General features: G+C 38.3%; 1 protein-coding gene across 2 annotated transcripts in view; it reads right to left on the reverse strand.

Moving 5' to 3' along the window:
* tfcp2 (transcription factor CP2) overlaps positions 1-8,855 on the reverse strand; it is a 10,275-nt gene extending 1,420 nt beyond the window's left edge. Inside the window, exons 1-14 of one of the 2 annotated variants that reach the window (XM_042219349.1) lie at positions 8,485-8,855; positions 7,982-8,178; positions 6,885-7,036; positions 6,664-6,740; positions 5,874-5,979; positions 5,512-5,618; positions 5,084-5,236; positions 4,836-4,946; positions 4,238-4,326; positions 4,036-4,084; positions 3,473-3,566; positions 3,102-3,192; positions 2,875-2,981; positions 1,962-2,104 (exon numbers count right to left, since the gene is read on the reverse strand). In XM_042219349.1, the coding sequence (XP_042075283.1) occupies positions 1,962-2,104; positions 2,875-2,981; positions 3,102-3,192; positions 3,473-3,566; positions 4,036-4,084; positions 4,238-4,326; positions 4,836-4,946; positions 5,084-5,236; positions 5,512-5,618; positions 5,874-5,979; positions 6,664-6,740; positions 6,885-7,036; positions 7,982-8,103 (1,401 nt within the window). In that variant the 5' untranslated portion in view covers positions 8,104-8,178; positions 8,485-8,855. Of the gene's footprint in view, positions 1-1,961; positions 2,105-2,868; positions 2,982-3,101; positions 3,193-3,472; positions 3,567-4,035; positions 4,085-4,237; positions 4,327-4,835; positions 4,947-5,083; positions 5,237-5,511; positions 5,619-5,873; positions 5,980-6,663; positions 6,741-6,884; positions 7,037-7,981; positions 8,179-8,484 lie in introns of both variants that reach the window. The other variant, XM_042219348.1, reaches the window with a different exon arrangement.
* Positions 8,856-12,178: the final 3,323 nt, after the last annotated feature.

A 12,178-nucleotide genomic window follows, 5' to 3' on the forward strand; every position in this document is an offset into this window, starting at 1 on the left:
TCTGGCACTGCGGGATTTGATTCCCTGCCGTTGTAGTGTGTTACTGATGGTGACCTTTGTTACTTTGGTCCCAGCTCTCTGCAGGTCATTTTGCCCCACTGTATGTACTGCCTGGCTCCCTCAACAAAAGGGGGGGAAAAGTCATAGTCTAAAAATGAATTGGGCAACTTTTAGCTTTTATAACGACACACATTTACTGTGGTATCATTTCGATCGGGTTAAGTAATGCAACATTTAGTTTTGTCCAAAGTTGGATTCATTTTTTTAACTTGTATGGATGATGAGAGAGTCGGACCGCTGTGTGAAGTCTTCCCCAGCATATCCCAAAGATTCTCACTCGGGTTAAGATGTGGATGAGTGTGAAAATGATGTGTCACGCTGCCTGAACCACTCTTTCACAATTTGAGCCTCATGAATACTGGCATTGTCATCTCAGAATATACTGTACTATCAGAGAGATGAAAAAACAAAATCTGCTGATGAAAACAAATTTAGTCATTCAATAGATTCAGGTAGTCAGCTGACTCTGGACCTAAATCCCAAATCCACAAGCTTGTAATGTAGGCACTAGTCTTGATCGGTGCATCACTTCATCCACATGTCTTCCTACCAGGTTCATTGGCATTGAGTACTACACCATCTGAGAAACTATGATATAACAGTCTTTTCTAATTCTGTTTTACTAGTATTAAGCACAGGCGTATAGACGAGTTTGTCCTTAAAAGAGGCTCGTGCACCTCTCAAATGGCCACATGGTATCAGCTGCAGCTGAGATCATCATCTCAAAAACAAGAGCAAGCCTCACTCCAGATCATGTCCACTGCAATCATGAATTCATGAACCGAATCATCTGTAAACTTGGGAAACTGTTTTTTTGGACTGGAAAACAAACTTTTTAATTTAATTCGAAGCTTTATTTGAACATATAGACTGAAGCCAATTTTAGTTTTGTTTAGTTTAGTGGAGATAAGAGTTATAATCATTGGCTAATTGACTAATCAAAGAAATTGGCAGATTAGTCAACTACCAAAATAATCTTTAGTTGCAGCCCTGCTAATTAGCATTACTACTGAGTAGTTATTTTAAGGCTACACAGCTGTTCAGTTATAACTCCTTGAGTTCTCTTTGCATTGTGGGAAAATGCTTTTACTTTCACTATTAAAACATAGCTGTCTATTCCACTGCTGTTTTTCCCCCCATTGATCTTCAAACATTCAGGATTTATTCAAACCACACTTTTTTCTCCAAGATGGTGGTTCACCACTATCCTTCCAGTTTTTAACAAAGCGTTGCACAGGTTTTAACCCACTTTTAGGAGTTTAAGCAGTATCCTTGGTTGTTTTCTTTGTTTGCCAATAACGTGATCCAACATTTCCTAACAAATTTCCATAACAACAGGATGTCTTCTAACATGGGGTAAATAACCCCATGTTGAAACTCACAAATGACTGTCGTTTGAGCCAGGCAGCATTAAAAAAAAAAAAAAAAAAAACTGTATAAAAGTATGAGAACAAAAACTTTAAAGAAGTTAACATCTTCTGGTTCTTTTCTACTTTTTTAAAAAACATTTGCCTGTCCTGTTGATATCGATCCACTAATTAAGGCAGACTAAATGTGATTTGTTGCTCTCCTAATGGTGTGTGCATATATATTTTCATGCAGGAAAACTCCTGCATCCTCCTGTTCCTCTCTCCTGTGAATATAGGTACATTTACATAGCTCCACTATTCTGTCTGTGCAACTGCACTATTAGCAATTAACATCAGAGTTAGCTACATGGATCCAGTGCAACATTTAATTTTACCAAATCAATCCACCCAACCCACCCCAGCGCAAGATCTACCAGTTTTCCTGGGGAAACCCTGTGCTTGAATTCATATATAATAACAGCAAGTCTCTACTGATTCAAAAAGTGCAAATCTTCAACTCACAGTAAGATCATAAGAGGGGGATTGCCTTACCTCATCACTAACCAGCACATGGATGCCAGTAGGGCCTTGTTTAAAGATCTGATTGATCTGCCTAGGTGAGATGCTGAACAGATGAGCAATTTTCTCTGTCAGTTCTGTAACCGTGAGTTCCTCCAGGTAAATGGCGTGATATACTGCAGAGAGAGAAACAGAAAGGTTAACACAAGCTAAACAACAAAGGATGCTCACTAGATATTAGGCATGCTCAATTATAGCAAAACTAAATCATAATTGTTGCTTAGACTTCAGAAGAATAATAGTGCGGGGCTATTTCCTGGCTGGGCACCTGTGAATGGTTTAGATCCTTAATATTAGGCTACAGTCACTACAGTAGACTAGAATAACAGTGGACAGACTGCTACATGACCAAAAGTTTTGTCACCACGTGCAATCAACTTGTTATCAGCCTGCTTATGGAAATGGTCATTTTGAACATTTTGAACAGACAGACCAGGTTTGAGATCACTGTGTTAGCATTCTGTCTGCATTTAAAATTTAGACAACAATTTTTTGCACATCCTTGCCAATCTTTAGAGACTCTCCAGTCAGTATGAGTCCGACAAAGATGGTTTGGAAGAAGGCCTCCTCCCACCTGGCAACATTTCCATTTGCCTTGAATTAAAGTGGTCAACAGTTGGTTGTGACAACTACTTGCAACAGTCCCAGACATAAAAAATTTTTTTAATGCAATCACTCGCCAACCACCAGTTTTTCCTGTTTACAAGGAGGTTGCAATCCTAGCTTTACTCTAGTGTGACTGAGGCCCCTCAAAATAAAAATTTAAAAAAGAGAATAAGAAAAACTTTATTAACCCCAAAGGGAAATTCATTAGATTAAAAAAAACGTTTGGACGTCAACAAAGATAATGATTAAATTAACATAAATTAAATGAACATACACTGACCAAAGAAAGCGCTGGCAGCAGCATCTCCATTTTCATGTTTCGGATGCTGTTCCCGTGCCTGCTGAGATTCCTGGCAAACATAGATGGTGAGTCTTGGACGTACCACCCTGAATTCAAAGAGAGAAACAACTAAAATGCAGATGCCTAAAAACATTCACTCTCTTTTTTTTTTATAAATTAGGTAAATTATATATCCTAAGAAGGTAGGAAAATTTAATATAACCCACCGTCCTTTAAGTGCATTGAAGAGTCTTATACCATCAGCTGGCCCACAGATCTGAATAACATCCTCCCTGGTCAGCTTCAACAGGTCTACCCCTGGTACACAAAAGCAGATCCTATTCTCAGTCTCTACAAACACACGGTTGCTTTTACATAATTAGTTTTTAAATCTATGAATTATGATTCAAATTTGTCTTGTCATCTTTTACCTGATTTTAATTCTCATGTCTCCTTCAGTAAAACACTCTGAATAACCTCTGGATATAACAAGGTGCTACTTAAATAAATGAGTACATTTCCAGAAAATATCTTTCTAGTTTCACATTAAAGTGCAGCCTTTTATCTTATGATACGGCCAAAGAGGTAACCATATTACCTGAGAAGTTAGTGAAGAGTCGACAGAAAGGGGAGAAGCGGTTTCTATGAAGCCACTGTTGTGCATCCTGTGGTGTTGCTGTTGGTAACAAATTCTGAAAAAGAAAAAAGAATTCATCAAAATACTCTGACATAAGCAACCGTGTCAGAGACCATGTCACCATGGTTACCCCATCAAGTCAATTTGTAAAACATAAAAAATATTAAAATTGTAAACACACATCAATGAAGATTATCAAGAGCTGCTGGATTTTACCTTAAAAGGCAGGATTTTAGAGACAGGTAAAACTCGTTTCAAAAACTATTTAGATATAAGCACGATGAGCTACATCATATCTGAATCTGACATATATATGACTCAAATCAGATATATATCAAATGCTTTCTAGTTACACACTGAGTCATATTTTATACTTGCTAATGAATCTCATCCCAGGCAGAAGTTTAACACCCAGATGTCAGCTTTGCATTTGAGCTTATTAAAATGCAGTTGCTTGGTGTGGCAGGAGGTAAGCAGCCGGTAAAATAAATCCAAATAAATCCACAAACTAAAAATGAACTTACATCTGCCACCTGAACAACAGGCTCAGGCTGGTGGTTTGGTGACCCGTTTCTACAAAGGATGAAAAATTTATCAGTTAGAAAGAAGCAATAACAACAAACTCCACATTAAGAAAAACGTAGACCTCATGTGTTGCCCTTACTAAACAAATAAGGCCACTACATGGATTTCATAGTGATTTTTAAAGTAATCCAGGCAGCATACCCTTCAGCCACTGGAAAGCTGTTGTGGGTGCTATTGAAGCCAGGAGATGGGGAGTTGTTGACATATGTGACCTCAGGCCAGGGAGAGCACTATAAAAGACCCAACATTTGTGTTACTGTAGCATCTACATACATCACCAGTATTTTTGCTGCCAGTAGATTTGATCTTAGGTTTCAATTAAACTGAATTTGAGCCAAACTCCTTAAGTGCTTAGGAAAATGGATTTAAAAGATGGATGATTCCACATCATTTGTGTCTCGCTGTGTCTGTGTCTCTTCCGCAAGTGTCAAATCACCTGTTATTTCCTAGTAAATACTTTTTAAATTCTGAGGTTAAAATGACAAGCTCATTAGTCACTTCAAGAAAAAAAAAAACTAAGAGTTATTTCTTTTGATAACCGATTTATCACAAAAACATTCTCTGGTTATGCTTAGAAAAAATGTTTTGTTACTTTTTTTAAAATAAGTACATAATATAGTTTGACAGTAGGCTAACATCAGCAGTCTAGTTAATTAGATTAAGTTAAAATTCATTTTGATTTCCTTTAAACTACTTTTATCCAAGCAGTGATTACTGCTTTGAGCTCTTATATGCTTACCTCTGTCAGGATTGTGGTTTCATAGGAAGGCTGGTACTTTTCCTTTTCCTGTGGCGCCCTCTTCTCCATCTTCTCCCTGTCTGTCTTCTGCTTTCTGTCTGCACCTTTAGGCTAGAACACGTCAAGTGGAGGAAATAAAGATGGTGAATATGGACAGTACTACCACAGGGACCAAATACAACATTTGCACTGGGGTGCATTATAGATTTTATTTCAGATTTTCTCTTTTTCCATGTCATTCCTCTGACCTTGAAGACTTTGACCTGACAGGAGGCAGAGTGAAGATGTTCTGTGTACTCTCCATTCTCGTTCTCCTTAAACGTGTCAATCTGGATGCGGAAAGGCACGCCCTTTTCTCCGCCATGCTTCCGCATGGTGAATTCTGTGCTAATGCAGTGAACCTAAAAAGGAAAGGAATATGAAAACAAAATCTACACAAGACTGATGACCTAACTGTAATATCAACAAATCATGCCAAAAGTGTTACATTAGTAAGTGCAGACTGACATTCAGTTTACTTGTGCAATAAATGAGTAAACCAAATGTAAATAGGCTCATCTCCGTCACGCCAAAGCACTCTAAACTGCCTCATATCACTATTGTTCATTTTAATTTAATAATACAGAGAATAAGAATTAATGACACAATCATTACTATGTGTTGCCCATCAAGCTACCTGGATAAAAACTGAGGTTCGTTTTGATGGGTCCCAAAGGAACTCCACCGTGTTAAGCTGAGTGGGGTTAGCCCTGGGGTCAATTATCCCCACTGACATCGGGATATCTGCAATGGATCAAAGCAAAACAAGCAGTTATCAAAGATGCTTTTGATATACACCATCTTCTCGTTATTGCAACCATGAGTATGAATTTCCGGTTTTGGTTAACAGTTGGTATCCTGAATTTACTTTCTGCAAAAACTATTTCATTGTTAGCACACATACAGGGCTACACAGCAACCACCTTGCAAAGCACAAATTCAGTATAATAAATACCTGATGTTTCTGTTAGCTTTTTAAAAATATTTTTTAATGCTCACCCAGGTCGAGAATGCGATCCCCTGGCCTGTTCCAGCGCCAGCCTTCCAGCTGCTGGTGCTCTGTGTATTGAAGTCGTCGGTCATGAAACACCACACGAATTATGCTCTGAAATTCAGAGAAAGTAATTTTTACTGAAGGATTAAAGAGAACATACACTATCGTTACCCTGGTACCCCAGGACAAGGGCTTAGTTCAGCCTTGCAATAAAGCGATGTGATTAGCTTGCCTAACTACTACACAATATAAGATTCTAAGCAATTTCCAAAAGGCTGGTGTGAAGGAGATTCATCCAGATGTGGTCTTTGTCCCAAAACCTTTCCCTAGTGGCCATTTCATTTCCCATAAACACTTCAGCAATAAACAATAAAACAGATCTTAGCTGTTAGACTGTTTTTAATCTCTAGGTATAGTTTTAATGCTAAGAAAATGCCTTTGAGACTTTTGAGACTACAGACAACTGGCTGAGAAGTTGGCTGAGACACACACAATCTGTATTTTACACCACTGAAGAGATGCTTCTGACACACTGAAGAAACCTTCAAAGTAAAAGTTGATTAAAATTCATATTACACTGAATATAAGAAATGTAATCACACAAAAATGAATCATCCATTAATTTCATCTAACCCTGGAGTTACTTATTCCATTCTACTCACAGCCCCCTGGGATTTTGTGAAGCATGTCTGGATGCAAGATGAGCCGTTGGCTGGAGCTTTTCCAATAATATTTATACAGGTTTACACTAGCAGCTGCTGGATTATGCAAATATATTTTTAAAGATTTTCTTACCTTCACCATTTTGCCGGTGATTTCTGGAAGTTCCCCAATTTTCCGATTGTCAAGCATTCTAATTTCATAGGATTGCCCTGCAATGACAAGTCCACATAAAAAATAAATACATATGTAGGCAGCTGAATTTTCTCTCAGCAGCTTTTGACTTTGAACTCTTAGATATCATTAAATTTGCACAAAGTTGAAAAGTACACAGCAGCTGGGATCCTGATGCTGACCTTGGTTGAGGTAGGTGAGTGTTTCATCATGCAGTTTAACGGCTGGCGAGGTAGGTGCACACAGAACATACTGAAAGGGTAGGATCTTGTTGTCACTGTCCGGTGGGAGGTTGGACTCCTCCTGTTTGAAAATGGGAAGGGCAAGTACATCGCTGCAGAGACAAAAGAAAAACAAACTCGGTAAGCCGCCAAATTCTTATCACTTCATTATGCAATACAGAACATCTTTTATTAAAACAGGGCTTCTTTCAAAGATTTTACAGAAAACCAGTCTAAACACTTATACTTACTGATTCGATACGACCTTCAGCCTCATGATACAAAAGGTCTCCCTGTCATTACTAGACAACACTTAAAACTAGCTGGAGAATTATGGTGTTCTCTAGCTTCACAGCTCAGTAACTACAATGGAGGCAACACTACCAAATACCAAGGTATCCAGTCTACATGTCACTGTTCCTCTCCACACAAGAATTTCTGAAACAAGCCACCACTTTCAACAGTTTTAATGAGCCAGAAAAGCATACAAAAACAGATGGGGGTTGGTGCAAAGTACTTCAATCAGCAAAAAATATTTTCTTTAAACTTTTAGATGAGCTACAGAAAATGAAAAAGCACAGAAGTGTCTGCAGATAATTACACTAATGAATTCAGGATATGCTACAGAGTGATAAGATAGATCAAATGCCCCAGGGAACTATTTTCTTCAAAGACTATTAGACTCCAGCTAATATTCTCCAAGTAGTGTTTTGGCTTTTCACTTTATCTGCACATGGCATTTAATTCGCACGTCTGCCAGCATGAAGACATTTTGCCACTCAAACTGCCCACGTAGCAGTCAGAAAATGGGAAACACTGCACATAATGGATGCACCTAATCACTCATCTTTAAATTACGCAAAATGTCCAAATGAATTTGACATGAGCAGCTGTCTGAAGACAAACTACAAGATAGCTTACATCTTTAAAAAAAAAAAAAAGAAACCAAAACACTGTTCAACAGTGTTTAATCTAATAAATTACCATATGGCCCATTATAAATGTAGCACTGGCTGCATTTAGTAAAAGGCCTTACCCGTCCAAAATTCATACTGTACCTCATACTGTACGCCCCCGCACCGAGTTCCTGGCCAATGCCGGACAGACTGGCATCAAAGTCCTGGACCAGTCCGGACTCAATCACTTCATCCGTGAGAGGCAGTTTCAGAGCCCACGCCATGGTGACGGTGTGGAGATTTTAACGGAGTGCAGTTCCGGTTGAAACTCGAGGCAAACGTTATCAGTTTCTCACAGCCTTTCAAGATTTAGAAGAGAAAGTAAAAAAAGCGTGAGTGTGGCTCTGATGTTTAAAAAACAGTGGATATTTCTGTGTTTATTAGCAGGACATTCCCCCAAACATGTTAAAAACACGAACCATTCAGGTGTCATTAAGGAAAGCAGCGTTCCCGTGGTTAAAGATAACGGTAGTCGTTAACACACGTTTTATGTAACTGTGTATTGCTTACACACACAAACTTGTGTCACGCTAAAATACACTTTATGTCTTTACCTTTTTTTTTTATTCACATAGTAAGTAAGTCATTGGAACTGCAAAGCTTACCTTTAGGTGGGAAGTGTGACTATTTGGTAATAACTGCAAGTTTTACGCCATCATGTCACGCTCCTTCGCCCAAGCGCTAAAATAAACATGTCGAGCTAACACCTTAGCTGCGTAGCCTGCCAGTTCGTTCAGCTAGCAGGATGCTAGAAATCATTAAAACGTCCCGGGATGCTAGCCCTTCTCTAGCTTATTCTGTGGTTCGGTTTATTTGTGGTTAGCATATCTATACGTAAAAAGTGGTCAAAATCGCACGAGATGTTTAAATATATGTATTATAATGTCTTGCTTTTGTTTGTTTATCTAGCTTCCTCGGGAAAGGAGCTGCCGTAATTTCCGTTCCGTCTCCTTCTTTGTATCGTCTCAGAGTGCTAGCAAACACCGTTGTGACTCATTACCGCCACCCTCCGCTGAGGTCATGGCTGAAATAACCAATGACTGTTGTTTATAACGTGTTAATGACGACAAATAATGCTTTTCTTCTTTTACTTTTTTTCGGCAGCTCCCTTTACTGGGGCATTTTCCTTAAAATAAACCATATACAACAACCAGAATAAAACAAAATGTCATTTACCACACAAGACCATTCCACTCAGCTGGATTCCTAAATGACAAATATCCACAGGACATTTCATCCATCTTTATGGTCTAAAGATTTTCCTTTCACCAAGAATCTGTTTAATTACCATAGCACTGTCATAAACGACCTGATTGAATCCAATGGCTTGTGTAGTTTTCTTTAATTTAAAACATACAACCAGAGATGGGCAGTAACGCGTTACTTGTAAAGCGTTACTGTAATCCGATTACTTTTTTCAAGTAACGAGTAAAGTAAGGGATTACTATTGCAAAAACGGTAATTAGATTACTGTTACTTTCCCGTAGGAACGCTGCGTTACTAAAACCGTGATTTTTTTGCAAGAATGTCTCATGACAGTGACGTAAGCAAGTGCAACGTTTGTGACAACAGCTGTCTGCAGATCAACAGTGGATAATATATCGAGTGCGGAGAGAGTATGAGCGTGCAGCGTTTAAAGCGTGGAAGTACTGACCTTACTTTGAGTTTGATTCCATAAAAAGTGACAAAAACATTAGTGTCCGCTGTGCATGGGAAGAAAACTTCTTTTTACAGCGAAAATAACCCCCTAAACTCACAGAGAAACTCTCCGGATTCTTCCACTGACCGCCGCGGAACACCTGCACCAGGGTAAACCTCCGCCTACCCTACTCCTGCTTTACAGGTGAAAATAGAGCAAAAGGACTGCTAGTCTTTGACTTTATTTATTTTCTGCTGTGTTTTACTTGCATCTATTTGAAAGAGTGAGTGTAAACACACACAAAAAAATATATTTTATATGCTGGAATGTGCAGAAAATAGGTTTAAATATTAAACAAATTTCTTCCAGTCAGAGAATGTTGCATATAATTAAATTTTTGCTTGAAGCATAAAGTTAAAAGATTAAAACTAATAAAACAAGTTTTAAAAAGGGACCTCTCCATTTGATTACATTTTGTATGATGGATTATGTAGAAAAAGTAGAATTGGGCTGAAAGATCTATCGCTTTATCACCTATTCAGGTTGTAAATCGTGAAACTGAAGTAACTAAGTAACTAAGTAATTAATTACTTTTGAATATAAGTAATCAGTAAAGTAATGGGATTACTTTTTTGGTAATTAGTTACTGATTACTTTTTTCAAGTAACTTGACCAACACTGCATACAACACACATTATCAATTGAAAAGATGCCGGCAAATTGTTATCCAACAAACCATAAATTAGAGATTTATAATTCAGGTGGAATCTTACACCAAAGTCCCACATTGTTGTCCTGAACTCTGAAACAGTCCAATAAAATATGCTGTTGTGATTCCTCTTCACTGCAAATATGGCACTATAGCACACTTTTTAGCTGTCACATAACAACTCCAAGGCAAAGTAGCTGTCACCGGAAGTTTTCTGAGAGAGATCAACCACCTCCTCCACTCATCTCTCATCTCCTTGGATATCCTTTTGTTTTGAATTTTTTTGAGCTCTGCAGGATACCCATCACAAGTTTTTGTTTCTTTTTTTTTTCTCCATATTTAAAATCACTCACCAAATTAAAAATCATTTTACTTGACCAACCACACCAATAAATTCTGTCACAAAATCCCCAAGGATCCTTTTCTACTATGCGCCTCATTTCTTTTTCCATAAAGAAAGGTCTCCAACCAAGCAAGCTTTAAAACAAAAATCATTAATTAATTAATAATTAATTAAACTAATCAACAAAATTATTTTTAAAAGCGGGAATAAAGGTGGTCACATTCAGTTTGTCAACCTGTCCAACACAGCAAGAATATGTTTATTGAGGCTGTGAACAAAACCTTCACAGAGAATTAAGCTTCTATTGTAACATGTAATCTAAACTTCCTAAATTTTGCCCTTTGTTCATAGCATCCATGTTATACCCAAAAAACTAAAATTAATACATAAACTGATAGACTGTAACATCTACTGTAACTATCCATTTTCTGTTGTTCAGTCTGTGTCACAGGGATCCAAAGAAAACCTTTTTAAAAAATTGTATATCTCTGTTGAAAAGCACATTTCATCGTTCACGTTCAGCTACCTAGAAAGAATATGCACTGCTGAAAAAAATAAGGGAACGCGTCATTTTCACAGTATAACACAAATTCAGTTACATTTCAGCCATATAAGTCTGTCCAGAGAGTAAAAACCACTGTGAATCAATTTCACCAAAAGAAAGTCACAACAGGTCCTCTGGACAGACAACAACAAACCAACTCCCCAGAAAATAAATGGTTTAACAGGTGATCTGACCAGTGTCCTCACTGATTTTGGTCTAATTTTGCTTTTTGTCAGTGTCCTGTAGGTATTGTCTTGTTTCTGCAGCCTATTCAAGTTACACAGGTAGTCCAGCTCCTTTAGGATGACACAGCCATCTGTACCACCATAGGAAAGTTTGTAGTTTCCCATCATAGTCTGAAGAGTGTGGAGGACATAACTGGAAATGGGCCACTTCACAAGGACAGCTCAGGGCTGAATAAGCACATCAACCCAGCAGCAGGACTGGTATCTGTTCCTTTGGGTGAGGGGGAACAGGAGGAGAACTGCCAGAGCCCTACAAAATTACCTCTAGCAGGGTACTAAGATGTATTTTTCTAAGCAAACTGTCAAAAACACACTGAGTATGGCACAGAGGCCCAATATACTTCAGCGAGAACCTGTGCTATCAGCCTAGCACCATGCAGCTTAACTGGCATTCACTCAAGAACATCAAAACTCGCAGGTCCGCCACTGGTGCCCTGTTGTCGTTATAATTTAGAGCAAATTCACACTGACCACATGTAATACACATAATAAAGACTGGAGACACTGTACTGAATGTCATGAATTGTGGTATCAGGATGAAATCCTCAGGCCCACTGTCAGACCTTTTGCTGGTGGAGTGGGCCCCGGGCTCCTTCGGGTACAGGACAATGCTCAGCCTTCTGTGACCAGAGTGTGTGGGCAATTCTTGGAAGATGACTGGCCCACAATGTATATTAATAAAGACACTCTTTTTCTCCTTTTTTGAGTCATGTATATCAACAAACAACAATCAGTAAGTAATAAAGATGGGTTTATTTATTTGACAAAAAAAAATTATATATATAAAAAAAACACAACAGCTTCCAATTTTCTTTTTCC

The sequence above is a fragment of the Haplochromis burtoni genome, unplaced genomic scaffold, assembly GCF_018398535.1.
Source record: "Haplochromis burtoni strain Fernald_Lab_line unplaced genomic scaffold, NCSU_Asbu1 Contig_31, whole genome shotgun sequence".
Taxonomy (NCBI): Eukaryota; Metazoa; Chordata; class Actinopteri; order Cichliformes; family Cichlidae; genus Haplochromis; species Haplochromis burtoni.